Genomic DNA, 18,634 nt, shown 5'->3' with positions numbered 1-18,634 from the left:
TTCCCAGGAGCATCTCCCAATTTGCTTTCTTTCTTGCTTTTATTTTCTGCTCCTGTACGTGAGCTGGATTTCAGCTTCCACTCGCTCCCTGGGGCGGGAACCCTTGTGTGTTGTTCTTCGTCTGGATGATGAAGAAAGAGCCTTCCTCGCGTGTGATCAGGCAGAAGGTGAAGGGGCAGGCTCATGTTGTCACGGAGCTCGACCCAGATCAAAGGAGCGGGACACCAGTGCCCAGGCCCCAAGGAACCCGAGTCTTGAAGGCCATTGTGCGCTAGGTGCATCAGAAGTGGCGCCTGTGACCTTGTTGCTTGACCTCGGGATGTGAGCTCCTAGGAGCCCATGTGGATACAGACTGGATGTGCCCACCTGTTCTGAAGTGGACACTCGGTGTTCAGTTCAGGGGGCCATGCGCCTCGCAGGCCTTACCAAGTCTGCGGCAGGCTCCGCCCATCAATCACAGCACTCTGAGGTGCCGCGTGCCACAGGTGTGCTTGGTCCTTCCTGGAGGATTCACCAAGTTCAGTCTTCACAGTTGAGTGGGCTGTTTGGGATTTGGTCCATTGTTGAGTTCTTTGCGTCTGGATATCCTACATTCCACAAAGCCCTCCAGCCTCTACAAGTCAAAGGTTCAAATTCAGGGAAGGTGAAAATCTACTTAAGTTGCTAGCAAAAGGTGGGCTGGGCGGCAGGAATGTAGAATGGGGGCTGATGGAACAGGCTGGGTTTCCACAGAAACAAGAAGCAGTCAGATCAAAGCCCCCAGGAAACTTGTCCACACTGGTTTGAAGCCTGGAATGAAGCTGGAAAGGGGAACTTAGGGCCCATGAAAAGCCTCAGCCAGCGCCAGAGGAGTGGCTCCCCACAAAAGCTGGGCTGGAACCCCAGCTACGGCCTCCTGTATACCCAGTGTGGCACGAACACACGGCCGTCCAGGTTGGGGAAAGAAAGTTCTCATAATTCATTCCGGAAATACATGGCCTTAAGAAACCCTTAGTCAGCACAATGGTAGCGATTTGGGGTCTTGGGGTTTAATGAAATACAGTACCACACTCTTCAGGCCTAAATCCTCCAGTTTATTGGGGACTAGTCAAGCAAGCTGAGGTGATGCTGTTCCAGTGGGAAGGTGTGGTCTGACACCTTCTGTGAGTGGTAACCGTGGAGCTGCAGCCCCTGAATTAGGGCCTTTGTTCTCCAGTAGCCTGTCTGTGGTGGAGGGGCATCTCACACTTTCCCCCAGGCACATGTGCAAACTTGTGAGCCTAGGGTGGCTGCCCTCCAGCTGGAGCAGGAGAAGCTGAAAGGGCGGGCAGACTTGCAGAGAGCTGGGGATTGTTTAAAAGAACATCCATCTAGCTATATGGCTGGAAAAGCCTTCTAGAAGCCAGAAGCCCCGGGTCTTGCTTTGATATAACCCATCACGGAACAGATAGAATTGTAGAAGCAAAAGTATTGTTGTTACTTTATCAGCTGCTCAAGAGGCTAAAACTCACAGATTCTTAGAATTTGTAGAGATGGAGGGGACCAATGAGACTTTTTTTTGTCCAACCTTCTCATTCTATAAGAGAAGAATCCTATTTGGCATGCTGATGTGCTCATGTGTGGCCAGGCTTTGGGAGAACAGCGGGACGGTCCCCTATCACTGTGGGGAGGAGCATGAAGTAAGTACCCTGTGGGAGAGCGGTGGCCACAGGTGTCTTCAATGTGGATCTCTCTCGGTCAGACTGGAGTCCTCTGAGCCCATGGTGCAAATGGGCTCATGCAAAATGAGCTTCCTGGCAGGTCATTTCTGAGTAGTAAGTAAATTTAAGGTCTGCCAGTATTTCACATTTCCTCCAGGAGAGCAGTTAGGGTGTGCATTATTTCCTATTTCTGCTGAAACAAATCACTACCAAGTTAGGGGCTTAAAACAATACACATTTATTATCGGACAGTTCTGGACGTCAGAAGTTCGAAGTAGGCCCCAAGGTGCTGGCCGGGCTGCGTTCATTTCCGGAGAGTCTCAGGAGAGTCTGAGCCTTGGCCCTTCCAGTGTGGGGGGGCTGCCCACAGCCCTGGGCTCACCGCCCTCTTCCTCCCTCTTCCAATCGACCTACACTGGTTCAGGTTCGTGTCATTCTTACAACACATCACTCTGACCTCCTCTTCCACCCTCAAGGAGCCGTGCAGCTTCATTGGCTGCGCCCTGATTATCTCCCTATCAACGTTAACCCATCTGCTACCTTAGTTTCCCTTTGCTGTGTGAGTGCTCTCACCCACAGGTGCCAGGAATTAGGAGGAAGACCTCTGGGGAGAGCCGCCCCTCTGCCTTCCACAGGGCGTTCCTAGAGGCAGCCCCTGCAGCCTAGCTTTGACAACCATAGTCTTGACCTTTGAAGGTTTGATGGCTCTTGGGTCCCAACAACTTGGGAATGACAATCCATGACATACCACTGTCTGCCATTTTACTTTTGTGCTGCGGTGCCAGAGCCAGCACCTTCCCAGGAAGCCAGCCCGCCTCCCAGCCGCAGCGGCGCGCCACGGCCTGGTCCATCTCCCGTAATGATGCTCAGGTCAGATCTCACAAAATCCTTTGAGGTTGATATTATCATTCCAGGATTTATGGTGAGGAAACATAAAGTTACATGCTGTCGTTACATTTTCAAGTTCAAGGATTCTGCGCGCACTCCCCCTACAAAAATGTGAGAGGCTTAAATCGTAAAAAATAACCTTTGGCCACTAGAGGGAGACAACTCTCTGAAGGACTGAAGCCGATTCTCCGGTCTGCGGGGCCGGACAGAGGAAAACGCTCCGTTAGCGTTTAAAAGGGTCCCGGGGCTGCCCTAACAGGTGGACAGACAATGCAGGGGGCCGTCCCCGCTCTCGTCCCCAATGCCCTCCTCGGCGAACCACAGTCCCTGTCTCCCCACGGCTCCCTCTGCCATGGTCATCCAGGCCATTCGGAGCAAGGGCCCTCCTAACATCAAAAACACAATTCTTCGTGGAAAGATGGCCCAATGTACGGCCAGAACTGGTACTGTGTAAAATATAGAATCCCACAGATTTCAGGTCTGCAAGTGCAGTCGTGGGGGGGTCCACCACGCGCCTGGACGCGCCCGGACGCCCCTGCTGTAGCCCCGCGTCGTCTGACCACACTGCTGTGACGCGGTTGTTGGGGTGCACTTTTTTCTGTTGGAGAGCTCTGGGTTCCCCAACGCAGATTTGCTCCTGACATCTCACAGTTTAAAAAAAATGCAACGTCTGCAGTCAAGAGGTCGCGTCCCACAAGGGACAGCGCCTCCTATGGTCATCCTGCGTGCCTAATGGAAGCACCACGGATACCAAACAGCCAAGTCAGGAGGATGAATGAGGCCACGTGACGTTAGCCCAGTGCTCCGTGTGACACGTCCCAAGCTCAGAAGGCTTTGCTAGATAACAACACACGCCCTTCTGTCCTCCCTCCCTCGTTCCCGCTGACCCGGGGATTCCGAGTGTCCCTGGGAGCGTCACCGCACACCCACGGGGGACGTGCCCACCATGTTGCTCACATGTTGTGAGGAGGTAGAGGGGTGTGACTCTGGCTTATCACCCACCTTAGAAAAACCAGCGCAATTATTTTTTAACCATGGCTTAGAACAGAAAACAGGACAAGTACACGTAAAAATCTGTGGGGATTGAAGCCTTCACACATGAAACCTCTATTCTTATAAATATAGGTGGGTCAAGGGAAACAGTGCCTAAGTACTAGGCATAGCTCTTCGCCATCACAAAGAGATGCCCAAAGAGAATGGCTTGGATGAAATAGGAATTTCGTTTTATTTTTCTCATGTACACATTCAAAGGTGGTTGGGGATGGCAGGCTGGCCTTGCTCCACAAGGTCATCTGGGAATTCTGGCTGGTGGGGCAATAGAGCTCCCGTCGCTGGACCCAACGTGGCGGCCCCACCATCCCCCTCCTCATGCATGGGAAGGGGGAAAGAGGAGTGCCTGGTGAGTGGTTGTGAGTTCCAACAGCTGCAGCTTCCGCTCAGATCCCAAATCTAGTCTCACGGCTTGGCTTGCCTGCATGGGAGGTTGGGAAATAGGGTCACTAGTTCAGGGTCACTATGCCCAGCAACAACTCAGAGGAGAAGGGACTAGGTAACAGGGGACAGATTAGTAGCTCCTGCGACCATCAACCTCCCTGCACAAACTTACTCATGCACACCCTTCTTCACATAGAGAATAAATGCACCTATCCCCAAGGGACACAAGGTTGAGTCCCATCCAGTTCACCGTGCAGGAACTCTGGGCAATGGAGAGCCCTGCAAACAGGTCCAGCTGGGGCTCTTTGTGGTCCAGCAACCCCCCTACCAAAAGGCAAGCTGTCCAGCCACCTCCCGGCATTGCACCATGGTGGAGCAGGAATGGGATGTCTGTAGTACAAACTCCCATTTAGGACATGGCCGTAGGGGAGCACCCCGCAGCCTGGCCATGGCACAGAGCCATCTCCCTGCCGCGGTGCGCTGTGTGTTCTGGGAGCAGCCCACCTGGCCTCTCCAGGTGTCCCCTGGCAGGAACTCCCTTGTCCGGCCGCCTCTCTGGCCCTGGATTCTTCCTCTTGCCCAGTACCCCTGTGGCCCCACTGGAGGTAGGTGCGGTATCTGCCCTTCCTTGGGCCGCATGGTGCTCACTGCCCACTTCCTATCCACGCTGCTTCAAGGGCCTGGGGAATGATGTGTGGGCTTGAACCATCCCAGGCTAGGTTTGTGGTTTCTTTGGCAGTGTAGTTCTCTTAAAAACACAAAAGGATGTCAATCTATTTTATTCTGTCTATTTCAGGAGCCAGTTACTTCCCAAGGATCTTGACTGACATGTAATTATTATACTCGCAGATTGTGTGGCCTTCTAATTACTGTCCTCAGAGCTCAGCAAATTTCTCTCTCCTGCTCCCAGATGGCACTTACCGTGAGACCATCAAAAACGATGAGCTGGGGGGGGGAGACAACCCCCACCCTCATGGCTCTCCCACCGCAAGCCCGTTCCCACTAAGATAACATTGCTTCTAGGCCTTTCTGGTGAACAGAGCTATCAGTTTTTAAAAAATAATATATAAAGATTTTTATTGACATTTTCTTTTCAATTTTTATATAGCATGGATTTTTACTTAGTATCTTTGCTTTTTTAAAAAAATAGAATCTCTTTTCTAGATGTCTTCTATTATTTAATTTCTAGTACTATTAGCACTTACTATTCTCGAGTCAGTTTTGGCAGGTTTTGGCTTTCGAGCCATTTGGCAGTCTCCTCTGTCTTCGATTTCATTGGCATTAGCTTACCCAGCATACTTATTTAATTTCTGATCACTACAGGGTCTGTGCTTACGTCTCTCTTTTCATTTCCATTATTGTTTGCTTGTGTGCACTCACTTCCTCTTTTTTATTGAACTTGCCGACTTTTGGGTTTGTGGATTTCTCTATTTTTTTCTTTGTTTATTTCCTACTTCTTTCATTTTGGCTCTTACTTTTATTTACTTTTACTTTTGTTGGGTTTGTTCTGTTGTACTAGGTGCAAACTTCTCAAGTTGGATACTTAGCTCATTGCTTTTCGGCTTGCTTATTATAGAACGTAAATATTTAAAGTGACCCCTTTCCCTCCAAATTCAGTTTTAGCTGCACCCCACAAGTTTTATCATGTAGTATTCATGCTATGATTTGGCTCTAAATATTTCCTACTTCTCATTCTGATTTCCTCTTTATCCATGAAATATTCAGTGTTTTCGTAATTGCCACACATACATGATCCAGAAAGTTATCATTAGAAGACTATTAAAAAGTTATCTTTTTACTGTTGACTTAAAATTTAATTCGAGTGTGGCCAGAGAATATGGGTGCTTTGGTACCAGATCTGGAAGTTTGTTTAGTACTTTATGGTCCATTTTACATAGATATTCCACGTGTGCTTGGGCTAAGTGAGAATGTAGATGGGGCTCAAACTCACCACAGGTGGGGGTCTTTTTTTAAGTGATGGTCTTACCCCAATTATTTAGGGTCCTATCTCCGTGATTCTTGTAGACTCCTCACTCCTCACTCCTCATCTCTGTCTGCCTAGGATCTGCCTCTTATTTCTGGTCAGCAATGAAACTGGAACAAGCAGCCTTCCAAACTGATGGGCTTGCAATGGCTCACGGTGACAGTGGACTTCAGTGCTCTGACCAGTGTGGCTTCTTGTTTGGGGCTCTAGTGATTATTTTCTTTCTTGAGAAATTATTGATGTATTTTATAAGTATATTAAGGAAATCGCTAGATATTTTAGTTGTTTGCAGCCAGCAGGCCAGTCTTGGGGATTTAGTTCATCACATTCCTAGAAGTGACATCCCCATCAAGCTGTTTACAGGTTTTGTTTACCACGCATGTACAGCCAAATTTAAAATTAAACCTAAAAGTAGCAAGCAGCACACACTGAATGGAGCACGGAGCCTCGGCGGCAGGTCTACCTAGCTCATTTATAACATAAAATCAGAAAGTGCTGCTCAAATTCGGCAGAATGGCATCCTTTGGTGTTAAAATATAGTCATTATTTTCAATAAGATAAACTGTCTCTGTAATAACACACTTATGTTTGCAGATTGCTTAAGTCCATGGATCTCTCCAGAGAATGGGCTCCCAATAACTGGCATTTTGGGTCGGCCTCTAGCAGTCAGAGGAAAGCGGGGGCCAAGCCAACACCAAACTTTCCTGACTGGATGAGCGAAGGTCTAGAGAGTGTGTTCCCGGTGACCTGGGCCACTTCTGTCTCCACCTGAACCAGTCTGGCACACATGTGATTAGCACAGTGCAAAATTTCTCAGGGGATGAGACTGGAGAGTGTTTTCTGACACCCAGCAGGGAGACCTTGCAAAGACTCAGCCCCCTTATGAAAAAGGGGGTTCACTAAAGGGACACTGTAGACTGGACGTGGAGCCAGCAAAGGGTGCAGGGCAGAAGGATGGCGGGCTGCTCCAGCTTTCTCTCCCTGGGGGGAAAACAACCCCCCGCCTAGACCTCTGCTTCTCTCTCTCCACGGACTCCTCTCTACCACCCTGATGCCTCTGCCTGTTTGCGGTTTCGGTCTCTGTGGCTTCGGCTTCTGCACGTCTCTGACAGCGAGCCAAGCGCCAGTTCTCGGAGAGGGAATCTCTGAGCCCGGCTCACGGAGCCCTGTGAGGCCATCTCAGGCAGTCGGTTTTCAATGAGTTTTACATTCTACTCTTGCATAATTACGACATAATCCACCTTACATGCGCCTGCATACGTGATGATTTCTGTTTATCCCGCAAAGCCGTGAAGAGGGAACAGCAGGTCATTTTTACAACTGTGTTTGAGCCAGGACTCAGAGATGCTCCTTCTTGGTGGGTGGGCTGGGGTCGCATCTCTAGTTCTAGCTTGAAGATAAAGTTCCTGTGTTACCTTGGACCATGATTTGAATTCGGTGATTTTGCCTTTTTTTTTCCTTTTGATTTTATGATGAGGCAACTGCTTAAAGATGACAATTCTCCTCTAGTACAGACCTTGACACATGGTGTCCCTCCACCATCTAAGCCAGAACCCCGGGGACCACGCAAGGTCCCTCCCTCTTTCTTACCACCCACATGTCCAGTGAATCCCCTGCTGGCCATGTGTATATCTTCTCTGAAAAAAATGCCTGTTCAAGTCCTTTGCCATATTTTTAATGATATTATTTTTTTGTTATTGAGTTGTTGAGTTCCTCCTATATCTGGGACATCAATCTCACATCAGATAGACGATTTGCAAATATTCTCTCCCATGCTGCGGGCTGCCTTTTCATTTTGTTGACTGTTACTTTTGCTGTGCAGAAGCTTTTTAGTTTGACTTAGTCCCCTTGTTTATTTTTGTTGTTTGTGCTTTTGGTGTCCTATCCAAAAAAAAAATCATCACCAAGACCAATGTCAAGGAGCTTTGTTTTTTTCCTGGAGTTTTATGTTTTTGAGTCTTAAATTTAAGTCTTTAATCCATTCCAAGCTAATTGTTGTGAGTGGTGTAAGACAGGGGTCCAATTTCATTCTTCTCCATGTGGTTATCTGGTTCCCCAACACCATTAATTAAAAAGACTATCCTTTCCCCTTTGAGTATTCTTGGCTCCCTTGTTAAATACTAGTTGATTTAATTTGTGTGGGCTCCTAATTTAGGTCCTCTGTTCTACATTTTGGTTTGTGCTAATACCATATTGTTTTGGTTACTACAGCTTTGGAATAACATTTGAAATCAGGAAGTGTAATGCCTCCAGCTTTGTTCTTTTTTTTTTTCCCCCCAGGATTGCTTTGGCAGGGTCTTTTACAGTTCATATGAATGTTGGATTTATTTTATTTCTTTGAAAATGTCACTGGAATTTTGATAAGGACTGAACTGAATCTACAGATGGCTTTGGGTAGTATGGGCCTTTTAACAATATTAATTCTTCTAATCTATGACATTGGACTATCTTTCCACGTATTTGTGTCTCCTTCAATTTCTTTTATCAGTGTCTTATAATTTTCAGTCTACAGATCTTTCACCTCTTTAGCTAAATTATTCCTAAATATTTGATTATTTTTGATGGTATTGTAAATGAGATTGTTTTATTTATTTCCTTTTCAGATAATTCATTTTTAGTGTATATAAATACAACTGGTTTTTGTATGTTAATTTTTTCGTGTAATTTTACTGAATTCACTTGTTATTCATTCTAAAAGCTTTCCAAAAACTCATTTCAAATCTTTAGGATTTTGTAACTCTATAGGATCATGTCATCTGCAAATAGAGGAAATCGAACGTTTCCTTTCCGATTTGGATGCCTTTTTCCCCTATTTACTCTGGGTAGGAAACCAGCACTGTGGTGTGCGGGCGTGGTGAGAGTGCGCGTCCTGGTCTCAGTGGAGAGACGCTACCTTTTCACCGCCGAGTATTGTGGCAGCTGTGGGCTTGTCAGGTATGGCCTTTATCATATTGATATAGCTTACTTTTCTATTGACTTTTTAGCTATGCCTCTTTTGATGTTTTTTAGTGGTTGCTCGTGGCATTACCATGTGTTTCTTTATGATAATCTACTTAAAATTAATATTTGATTACTTTACACTTTATTCTTTACACTTGATTCTTCCCATTTTGTAAATGAAAGAAAAATGTCACAAGAATTTAATTCCATTTAAACATCCTACCCCTGTATTTTAAGTTAGTTTTTTATCTTTTAATTCTTCATATGTTATAAATTATAGATGCCATCATAGTATTACTATTTTTACTATAAACTATTATTTTTAAAAGACATTAAGAGAAGAAAATATAGTCTTTTATATTTACGTACACACTTACCATTTCTGATAACTTTTCCTCTTCCTGTTGATGTTAATTTTTATTTTGTAGTAATTTCCCTTCAACCTGAAGGACATTCTTTAATACGTCTTGTAGTACAAGTATGTTGGTGACCAATTCTCTCAGCTTTCATTTTTCTGAAAATGTCTTTACGTCATCTTAATTTTAGAAGAATATTTTCCTGGATCTAGAACATATTCTGTAGGGTTTCAGTCCTTTAAAATGTATTAAAACTCTAATTCCAATGCCTTAGCAGAGAGGGGGCCGATGGGACACTTGCCTTGGTCAGGGGTTGGGGCAAGAACTCTGAGGAGCTGAGCTAAAACTGCTGCTTTCTAGGAAAGGGAAGTGTTGGTGGGGGCTGACAGGGCCAACATGGCTGACAAAACCGAGATGGCTCAACAGGACCAGTGAGGGTTGATGCTGGCCAACGCGGGCTGACTCGGGTCACAACTTTTGAATCTTATCGATTCTATAGCTGGAAAGGACCTTAAAGCATCTGTCACTTTTCAGAGGTGAAAACTGAAGCATGGAAAGGCAACTTCCTCGGAATCACACGTAGCATAATGCCAGAGTTCCAGGCTCTGCAATCGTGTCTTCTCTCTCCTAGGACCCTTCCTTCCCTCTGTCCACGGAGGCCAGGCCCCAGGGTGCTGCCGGACCGGGCAGCACATTCCTGAGAACTCATGCGTGTCCCTAGCAAGACCTGGAGTGGCTTCCAGGGCAAAGGTGGTTCCCAGGTCTAAAGGAAATTTCTCCGTTTTCTTAGTTATCTAGGTTAAACCCCCACGGGCAATGACCTTGTAGCCTTGCCAACCCTTGAAAAACAAGTGGCAAGAAGCACTTTACATAGTAGGTGCTGAGACCCATCCCCAGTGGAGGACACCAGAAAACTTGGACCACAGACTTTGGACACCTAATACCAACCACATTTTCCAACCGAGTGCCTTTCCTCATAGCTGCTGTTCAGCTCTTATTTCCAGCCTTTTCTAGGTCACGGTGTACAAGACCAGGGGTCTGACTAGGCAATGCTGGGATTTCTTTGGTTTAAATTCCATCTCATATGTTTCTTTCTTTCTTCATATGTTGGCGTGTACGATGAAGATGTTTATTTACAGTAATTTTGACCCCAAACTTTAGAGAAACTGTCTGAACATTATTCTAAAGTGATAAAGGATCATCATAAACCAATAGAGGGCACATCAGCAATGCCTCTGCCCATGACGTCACAGCATTATCTGTGGGGCCCTGGGAACCTTGGCCATCTGTGGACACACCGATGAGAGTGAGGTGGTGAAGGGCTGCCCACCTCCACCCCTGGGTAAGATGTCAGGGAGTTGTATCTTCGGTTGTACCCCCAGCTAGCCGCAGAGGAAAGCGATGCCCCTTTTATATTCATCTTCAAGCCTGGAGTCCTTAGCCTCTCCCTAGTGAGCCCCCGGGCCACCCGCAGAGCAGATCACGTGGCCCTAGTGTCTTCGCAGTCCAGAAACTTCGACTGCTCAGGACCTGACTGAGCACATTTGTCTGCAGCCTCCTTGGCCCCGCACTCTCTCCTGGAGGAAACCCTTTTCCAGCATGTGTGGTGCTGGCAGGCGGCCCCTCGGCCCTCAGAGCCTCCCCCTCTTCTCCCTCCCGCCTCTCTCTCTTCCTCTTCCACCCTGTTTATTTTTTTCTGTTTAGAATAACAGCAATACCCTGCAACTCAAAGAAACAGGAATTACATTGTGTTTTCAAACTAACAACCATGAAGAATAAGCTCTTTTTCCTATTTTTTAATTGTAAAAAGCAGTATTTGCCTTAGACAATGAAGTCTGATTCTCGGGTCAGTCCACTGAGATGGGATGGTCACTTGGCTGTATTTTTTATAGCACAATTTAGAAAGTGACCTGCGATCTTCTGCAAGGGCTGGACTCTAGATACAGAGAACGGGAGAAGAGAAGGCACAGGCACGGGGCAGGGGGAGGGGCATTTTAGAACTGTCCGCGGTCGGGGGCTGGCGTCCTCCGACTGCCGTGGGTCCCTGTGAAGCTTTGCCCCGAGACGTGCAGGTCTCCACAGGCTCTGACGCTAACCATAGATGGCACTTGTGCAGCGCTGGCGAGGGGTCATGAGCATTTTATAAGCCTTTTTAATTTCTGCCAAATGAAAGACCCGCTGTAGGGAGCCTCGAGAATTGGGACTCGGTGCTCGGCCTCCTCACCCACCTGTGCCTTGCTGACTCCACTGGCGTCCCCCTCAGCCTCCTACTCCCTCTCCCGCAGGTCCATCTGGTGCCAAAGCCCGAAGCCCGAAGCCCCACAACTTTCCAGCTCTGCTTTTCCTTTGTAAACACTCATCCTCCAGCCATCTTATCGCCTGCCTGGGGCAATGCTGCCTGAGAACAGGCTGCCTGTAACGACCCCTGTTGTCTCTCCCTGGAACTTTCTCTGTCTCTACAGCTCTGCTGAGAACCACCCCCTCCCACAGACGGTTTTGGACACCAGCAACTGGAAAAATAAAGCAATAAATCTTGTTTAGAGCTGCCTGTGACAATTAAGTGGCGGGGAGAGAGACAAACACTTTGTTTGTGACTGCCCACTGGATTTTATTGTCTCTCGTTTATATCCTGAGCTGAGAGGTTAGCGTTCCGGAATCATCAGTGAAAGTCAGCCAGAGTTTAATTTGAGCGAAGACGTGGGATAACAGCATTTGAAAGATTGCCCTTTTCCTTGGCTCCTCCCTTGGGTGAGCCCAACTGCAAAGTTAGTGTTGACCCCTGTCATCTTCTGAAGTTCCCCCTCTCTGTGGGTGCCTGTATTTCTGGAACATTCACCCAAGATAATAAATAAGGTTGCACTTTCACCCCTGGTGTTGATTCCGGGCTGTCTGGGGACCCAGGTCCTCTGAAGGAGTGGGTCTCCTGATTTTCCAGCAAAGGGTGAGCAGAGATGTTTTTTTAAAAAGAGGTGCTGTATCTTTAAATTCTGAATGTGAACTTGGCTCAGGAAGGCCAGCAGTCAAGATCCAGCCCCTAGAAGAGAGAAGAGCTACAGATTCTCCATCCTCAGTCTTTGTAAGGGGACAGCTGTGCCAACCGGCTCGGGCAGGTTCTTGGCAGCATGGCTGTGAAGCTTGGGGCCCTCCTTCTGGGCCTCGCCCTTGGGCTGGTCCAGCCAGCCTCGGCCCGACGGAAGCTCCTGGTGTTTCTGCTGGATGGTTTTCGCTCCGACTATATCAGTGACGAGGCCCTGGAGTCCTTGCCTGGGTTCAAAGAGATTGTGAGCAGGGGAGTCAAAGTGGATTACTTGACCCCAGACTTCCCCAGTCTCTCTTACCCCAATTACTACACTCTCATGACTGGTGAGTACCCCGCTGTCTTCTGGGTGGGGGGGAGGGTGCCGGAGTCCAACAGGGAGCCATCAGCGCCTGGTATCAGAGGCTAATTTAAATGTTCAGGTTTCCCTAGTCCTTCAGGACACCAGAGACAGGCAGGAAGTTTGTGTTCTCGGCCAAGATTTTTTTTCATGGTTGTATTGTTCTCCAAAAGTTGTGTTGGAGTCTCAGTGTGGAGAACAGAGAGCTACATGATTAGTTTTTAGCTTTTAAAGGGGGTTATTTGTTTTACAAATCAAAATTCTAGCTCACCCTATTGTTTTCTAAGTTCAAGTTTAGCAAGTCAACGGGTCTTTCTGTGTCTGCACCACATTCCTTCGGTCCCCTTGCTCTGCAGTCGTCTGTCATCCTGGAGGCACTTTGGCTTGTTTATCGATGTGCTAGGCTATGCAAGTTACACGTGGGTTCCTGGATTACTTGGAGGAAATTCGTCAGCCAAACCTTGAAGTACTACTTGGCCTTGGCCCTTGCCCCTTCTTTTGCCTGTTTGGATCAGGTAACATAACACGAAGAAAGAAATGACTGTGTGGTTGAGAGTCCCATTTTTAACTTCTAGCATCGGTTTAAAAAAACAAAACAGAACAAAAATGCCCGCTAACCCAGACCATGCCTGGGTTTGAGAAAGCTGGATTTTGCCCAAAGATGACCTTCATCTGGGATTGCCAGAGTGCCAAAGTGTGTCCATGAACTTGATCTTCTGTCTGAGCCACAGAACGGACTTTCTGCTCACACAGTGGGATTCCTGGCTTCCAGCTGGTTTTTCAGTGACCTTTGTGAGGGCCAGCAAGGCACTCTCAGGAAGAATTTAGCAAACTGTCCCGGGGTGGTGTCAGGAATGCACTGTTATTTTGCTGCTTATGCTGAGCTTTGCCGTGGCCTCGAGAACAGGGACAAATCCATCAGTGATGTTAACAGGAAGGGGATGCAAACTCTTGCATCCCGTTATGGAACTCCACAGAATGGCAACGCCCTAGGAGTCTGGGAAGACAATCGATGTCTCTGACTTTAGGTATGCCTACTCTATACATGTGTACATAAAAACGTCATAAAATTGAAGGGGAAGATACTTTGGAGAACTAGAAATGAAGGCATGGAGAGGAAAGAAATCAGTCTGTGCCTCAGCAAACAATGCGTTTGTTGATTGTTAGAAATTCCCCCACCAGCCAAACAACCAGCATCTCCGGGATACAGAGGATGAACAAAGGACCCCTGGTCCTGCCTTGGCACGCTTCCCCCCTTGCAGGGAAGCAGTTTGCTGGCTGCTGGGCCACACATAGATGTGATTGTATGTCCCAGCCCAACTTCAGTCGCATCCGGGGAGTCTCGCGCACGCAGACCGCCCCACTCCAGTCGTCTCTCAGAGCCTCACTGGCAGACCCGACTGATTCAGCAGCTGCCACGTGCAGTTTCCCCATCTCAGGGGAAAACGAACAAAATCCGTTTCAGAAAGTCAGACTCCGGGGAGTCAAAAGGGACCATTACAATCGCCACAGAGGGACCAAGCCAGTGACACGGTCTTTTGTTGGCCAGGGCCACATTCCCGAGATGGGCACAAGGAATCATTGGCAGCGAGACTCTGTCAGGGAGACATGCCCTCTGTTCTGGAATGGCTGTTCTCACTTGTCCTTTCTGTGCGGGGACAGCACAGCGCCCAGGCGTGTCGGACAAAGACCTCACCTGAACTCTCAGAATGAGTTCAGCCCGCAGAAGCTATGTGTTACGCCTGCATATTTTTACGTATAATCTGATTTGAAAGATGGCTTGATATTTAAGTCATCTTTTCCCTGTTTATAGAAGCAATATCAACACAGGATGTGTCTAGCAAGGCTCACGTTCATGTGCACATGACATTGGGTATGATTTGTCTTGCCCCTACTGATGGAGTGAAGGCTGGGAGGTGCCGGCCGCGAAGCTGGTAGCACCTCTGCTGTGCTGGCACGGACCCGACGCTGCATTTAGACTATTTTCCCCAATATCTGTGCTTATTTTTCCACCCTATATTGAAAAAGTCTCCTTTTTTAAATGTGAGGAAGAATATAACCATTGGGAATTAGACACATGGTTTGAGCACTTGAGCATTTTATGAACTAACAAAGAATCGTGCTGGATCCTTTTGGTACCTTCTGGTACTTTGCCCTGCAATTTTATGGCATTTTTATGTACACGTGCATCCTTTGGTGCTGAAAGGGAGGCTGTTTTAGGGTCTCTCAGAATTCATAGGGGGGACTATGATCTCACTTCATTATGTGAATTGTTGCCCATAAGCCCTAAAACCCTGGTGTTCACTTTGTGTAATGAGGAAACATAGGTTATTGGAAAGAACCCTGGCCTTGGGCCTAGAAGACCTTGGCTGAGTTACCGCAGGGTCCAAATGATGTGGGAAGACTTGGGACAAATCACTTTCCTGCCTTAGTTTCCTTGGTCCCCAGTTCTAATCAGGCCAGGATCTCGGGTGCTGCCAGATGCAGACGTGAAAATAAGCAATGCAGAGGGAATTAGAAAAAGTTAGAGAAAGAGGTGGCAACCTCTTGGGTGGCCTGCATCTAAGCAATAAGCACATGTCTGAAACTCCTAAGGAGGAGAATTTTGTGGGAAGCCCCATGCATCGTGATGGGAAATGAACAATCGCTAGAGTTGTAAGGAAATCATCTAGAAATCACCTTGGAGATCATCTGGCCCAGTTGTTGGTGTGAAGCCACAGTGGCGGAGTTTATTTTCTCCTTCAAAATACATTTGCATCAGGGCACAGGCGAACAAAAATTCCAGGTAATCAGGAAGATCCATCAAACAAATGATTCCTGGGGACACAGAGGATCTTAAAACAGGGCCTTTCACCCAGGGAGCCTACATTCAAGGCCAGGACAGGAGACACATCAAATACCTACTAAGATTCTAAAATGAATGACAAGGGCAGAAATGTGTCCCTCCAAAATTCGTGTGTGGAAGTCCCAACCCCAAGACCTCAGAAAGTAATTATATTTAAAGATATGGCTTTTAAAAGAGGTTTTTTAAGTCAAAATTAGGGCTCATCAGCATGGAGTGCTACTCCAGTATGACCAATGTCTTTAAAGAAGGGGAGAGAAATGGCCACACAAGGACACCATGAGAAGGTGGCCATCTGCAAGCCAAAGGGACAGTTCTCACCAGAAACTGAACCCGCCAACGCTTTGATCTTGGGCTTCCAACCTCCAGAAATGCGAGACAGAACTTTCTGTTGCTTGGCCCCCTGTCTGTGGCCCTTCATTGTGGCCACACTAGCAAACTAACACCCAGAGACCAATGGGTAGTTTTCTAACACGCTGGGGAAGATGAGAGGAGAGGAGAAACTGCTCCCAGCTACAGTTGCACGAAAGCATTACGAAGAAGGAGGGTGAACAGCCACAAGCCTGGCGTTCATCATCATATCTTACTTCATGCGCAAGCTCTTTCTGAAGAGCCCTGTGTGGTTCAACTTCACTTTAGTTAAAATACAACCACAGGGTAACTGTTACTGGGATGCTTCCTGTCTGAATCTCACTGTGGGTCTTCTTGTGAGGTTACTCTCTTTGTGAATTAAATCCACACTCGACTGAAGTAAAGTTTAACATGAACCCAGGGAAGAGAAACAGTGGTTTGTTCAATCCAGATCAAGGGTAAGAGAGAACACTGGGTGTGCTTTCAAGCAGCGTGACAACAGAGTTTTGCCAAGGTCAATGGCAGCGTTTGTTTGTAATTCTCAAACACTTCCTCTTTTTATTAAAGTATAGCTAACACAGTATTGTATTAGTTTCAGGTGGACAACATAGTGATTATGCATTTATATACCTTACGAAGTGATTGCAACAATAAGTCTGCCAATGATCTACCACCGTGCAAAGCCCCTATGATATTATTGACTGTATTCCCTGTGCTGTGTGTACTACACCCTGTGGCTTATTTTTTTTTAACAAAAGTTTGTACCTCTTATTCCCCTTCCCCTTATACCACCCACCTCCCCCTTTGCCACCCACCTCCCCCTTCCCCTCTGGCAACCATCAGTTTGTTCCCTGTATCTATGAGTCTGTTTCTGTTTTGTTTTGTTTGTTCTTTGTTTGTTTGTTTGTTAAAGTTCTCATATAAGTGAACTCGTATGGTCTTTCTCTGCTGACTTATTTCATTTAGCATGTACCCTCTAGGTCCATCCATGTTGTCTCAAATAGCATTCTTTTTATGGCCAAGTAATGTTCCATTGTGTGTGTGGGGGCGGGGGGTGGGGAACATCGCATCTTCTCTACCCCTTCATCTATTGCTGGGCAGTCTGATTAAGCATTTGGGGAAAGTGGCCCAGAATGTCCCGAGTAGCAGGGACGCCAGTCTAATCTTCACCGGATATAATCTACCCAGAGGCGAACACCCACAGGCATGAATTTGCTATGCAGTATGTTATTATCATTTGAACATTTAGAAACTAGTGAATGAAGTGCAGGGAGGTGGGATGCTTCTCCCCAGACACCGAAGAATGTTGGTAGCAGGGCTGAGATTGGAGAGCAGAGGTCATAGACTCAGTTCTCAGCCAGCAGGGCCCTGACCTAAGTCCTAGAGTGTCCAGGACGTTGTGACCTTGGACCCAGGGGTCTCCCCAAGGCCAGTCCAGGAGTCAGCAAGAGCTCGAATAAAGGTGCTTTATTAACCCTTTACCAGAATCAAAGCAAAACCAAGCATATTAACTGCTTAGAATTAATATTTGTGCTGATGCGTTCCCCACGGCACTCTTAGAAATTACATGTGAAGCCAATTCTTCCCAGACCCAGCATTCTGGAGTAAGATTGCAGGGGAAGGTGTGCTTTCCCCAGCCTTTAAGAAAACAGCTGGTTTCAATTAAAACCGGCTGTCACTCAGACCAAAGGATATCAATGCAGAAAGTACTGAGAAATTGGGTTTTGAAAAGAGCCCACATCCTCAGCCTTCTGGAGACCTCGGGTTTCCCGTGGGGGCTGCCGGCAGACCCCCACACACCCACAGCAGGGGCAGCATGGGCTCCCTCTGCCCTTCATCCCAAGATTAGCCCTTGCATGAGGGCCTTCTCCCCAGCACGTCAGCTTCCTCGCCCTTCCATACACACAGGGCTTCCCTCTTCGCCCCCTCCCACCGTCTCTTGTACAACATCCAGTCATGCTCTTGTCTCCACCAGTGTCCTGCTCCGTGGGCCAGGCTCAGTCCCCAAGCTTGGATTTCTGTGCCCGGGATCAGCGCTGGGCTCAGGTTGCTCAGCGTTGGGTTCCTCTCATTCCACCGGCTACTCCTTGGTCCCTCCCGTTGCGTCCTCCTCATCTTCCTCACCTCCCTTTCTTTGAGTTGGCTGTACTTTCGAGACAAATCACAAAGCCTCCACTTCTCATCCCTGGCACCCTCTACTGCCCAGAGCTTCCTAAGAGCTGCTGTTCCCTCCATGTCCCTGGCCTGCAGTCTGTCTCCACGTGCGAACTGGAGTCCTCCTTTTAAAACATGCGTCTCATCACGCCACTCGTCTGCTCAGACCCTCCAGCAGATGCTGCTTTCACTCCAGGTAAAATCTAAAGTCCTTCCAGAACTGGTCCCACGTGCTCAGCTTGCCCCTTTCTGACATCGTTCCCCTGGCTTCCTCACCTGTTCCAGCCATGTGGCCCCCTCAGGACACTGGAACTTGCTCTTCCTTCTGGCTGGACTGATTTCCCCCCAGAAAGACTCCAGGTTTGCTCCACTGATTTTCTCAATCTGCCCCCAAAGTTGCTGTCATGGGAGCGCCTTCCTAGCCAGCCAAACTAAAGGGGCTTACGCCACTCTGTCATTGTCTTTCTCACACTCCTGATTTTCCATCTTAGCACCAACTTGATTATTCTGTCCTCTTTGAATAGAATGTATTATACTGAAGAAGCACTATAGTGACTAAAACATTCAGAGTTTCAGGAAAGTCGATGATTATTTTGACTTTAGATACTCCTAAACTAATAAAGAAAAAA

General features: G+C 47.5%; 1 protein-coding gene across 4 annotated transcripts in view; it reads left to right on the top strand.

Moving 5' to 3' along the window:
- ENPP6 (ectonucleotide pyrophosphatase/phosphodiesterase 6) overlaps positions 1–18,634 on the top strand; it is a 153,892-nt gene that overhangs the window by 61,854 nt on the left and 73,404 nt on the right. The window contains exon 1 of one of the 4 annotated variants that reach the window (XR_006655789.3): positions 12,187–12,644. The exons of 2 other annotated variants lie outside the window; for them this stretch is intronic. Coding sequence is in view for 1 of the 2 variants with exons in the window: in XM_024562834.4 (XP_024418602.1) it covers positions 12,404–12,644 (241 nt within the window). In the remaining variant the exon portion in view is untranslated. Of the gene's footprint in view, positions 1–12,186; positions 12,645–18,634 lie in introns of those variants that run through there. One more of the 4 variants, XM_024562834.4, reaches the window with a different exon arrangement.

The sequence above is a fragment of the Desmodus rotundus genome, chromosome 13 (genome assembly GCF_022682495.2).
Source record: "Desmodus rotundus isolate HL8 chromosome 13, HLdesRot8A.1, whole genome shotgun sequence".
Taxonomy (NCBI): Eukaryota; Metazoa; Chordata; class Mammalia; order Chiroptera; family Phyllostomidae; genus Desmodus; species Desmodus rotundus.
The sequence above is the reverse complement of the archived record's forward strand: the minus strand, read 5'-3'. Positions and strand labels throughout refer to the sequence as shown.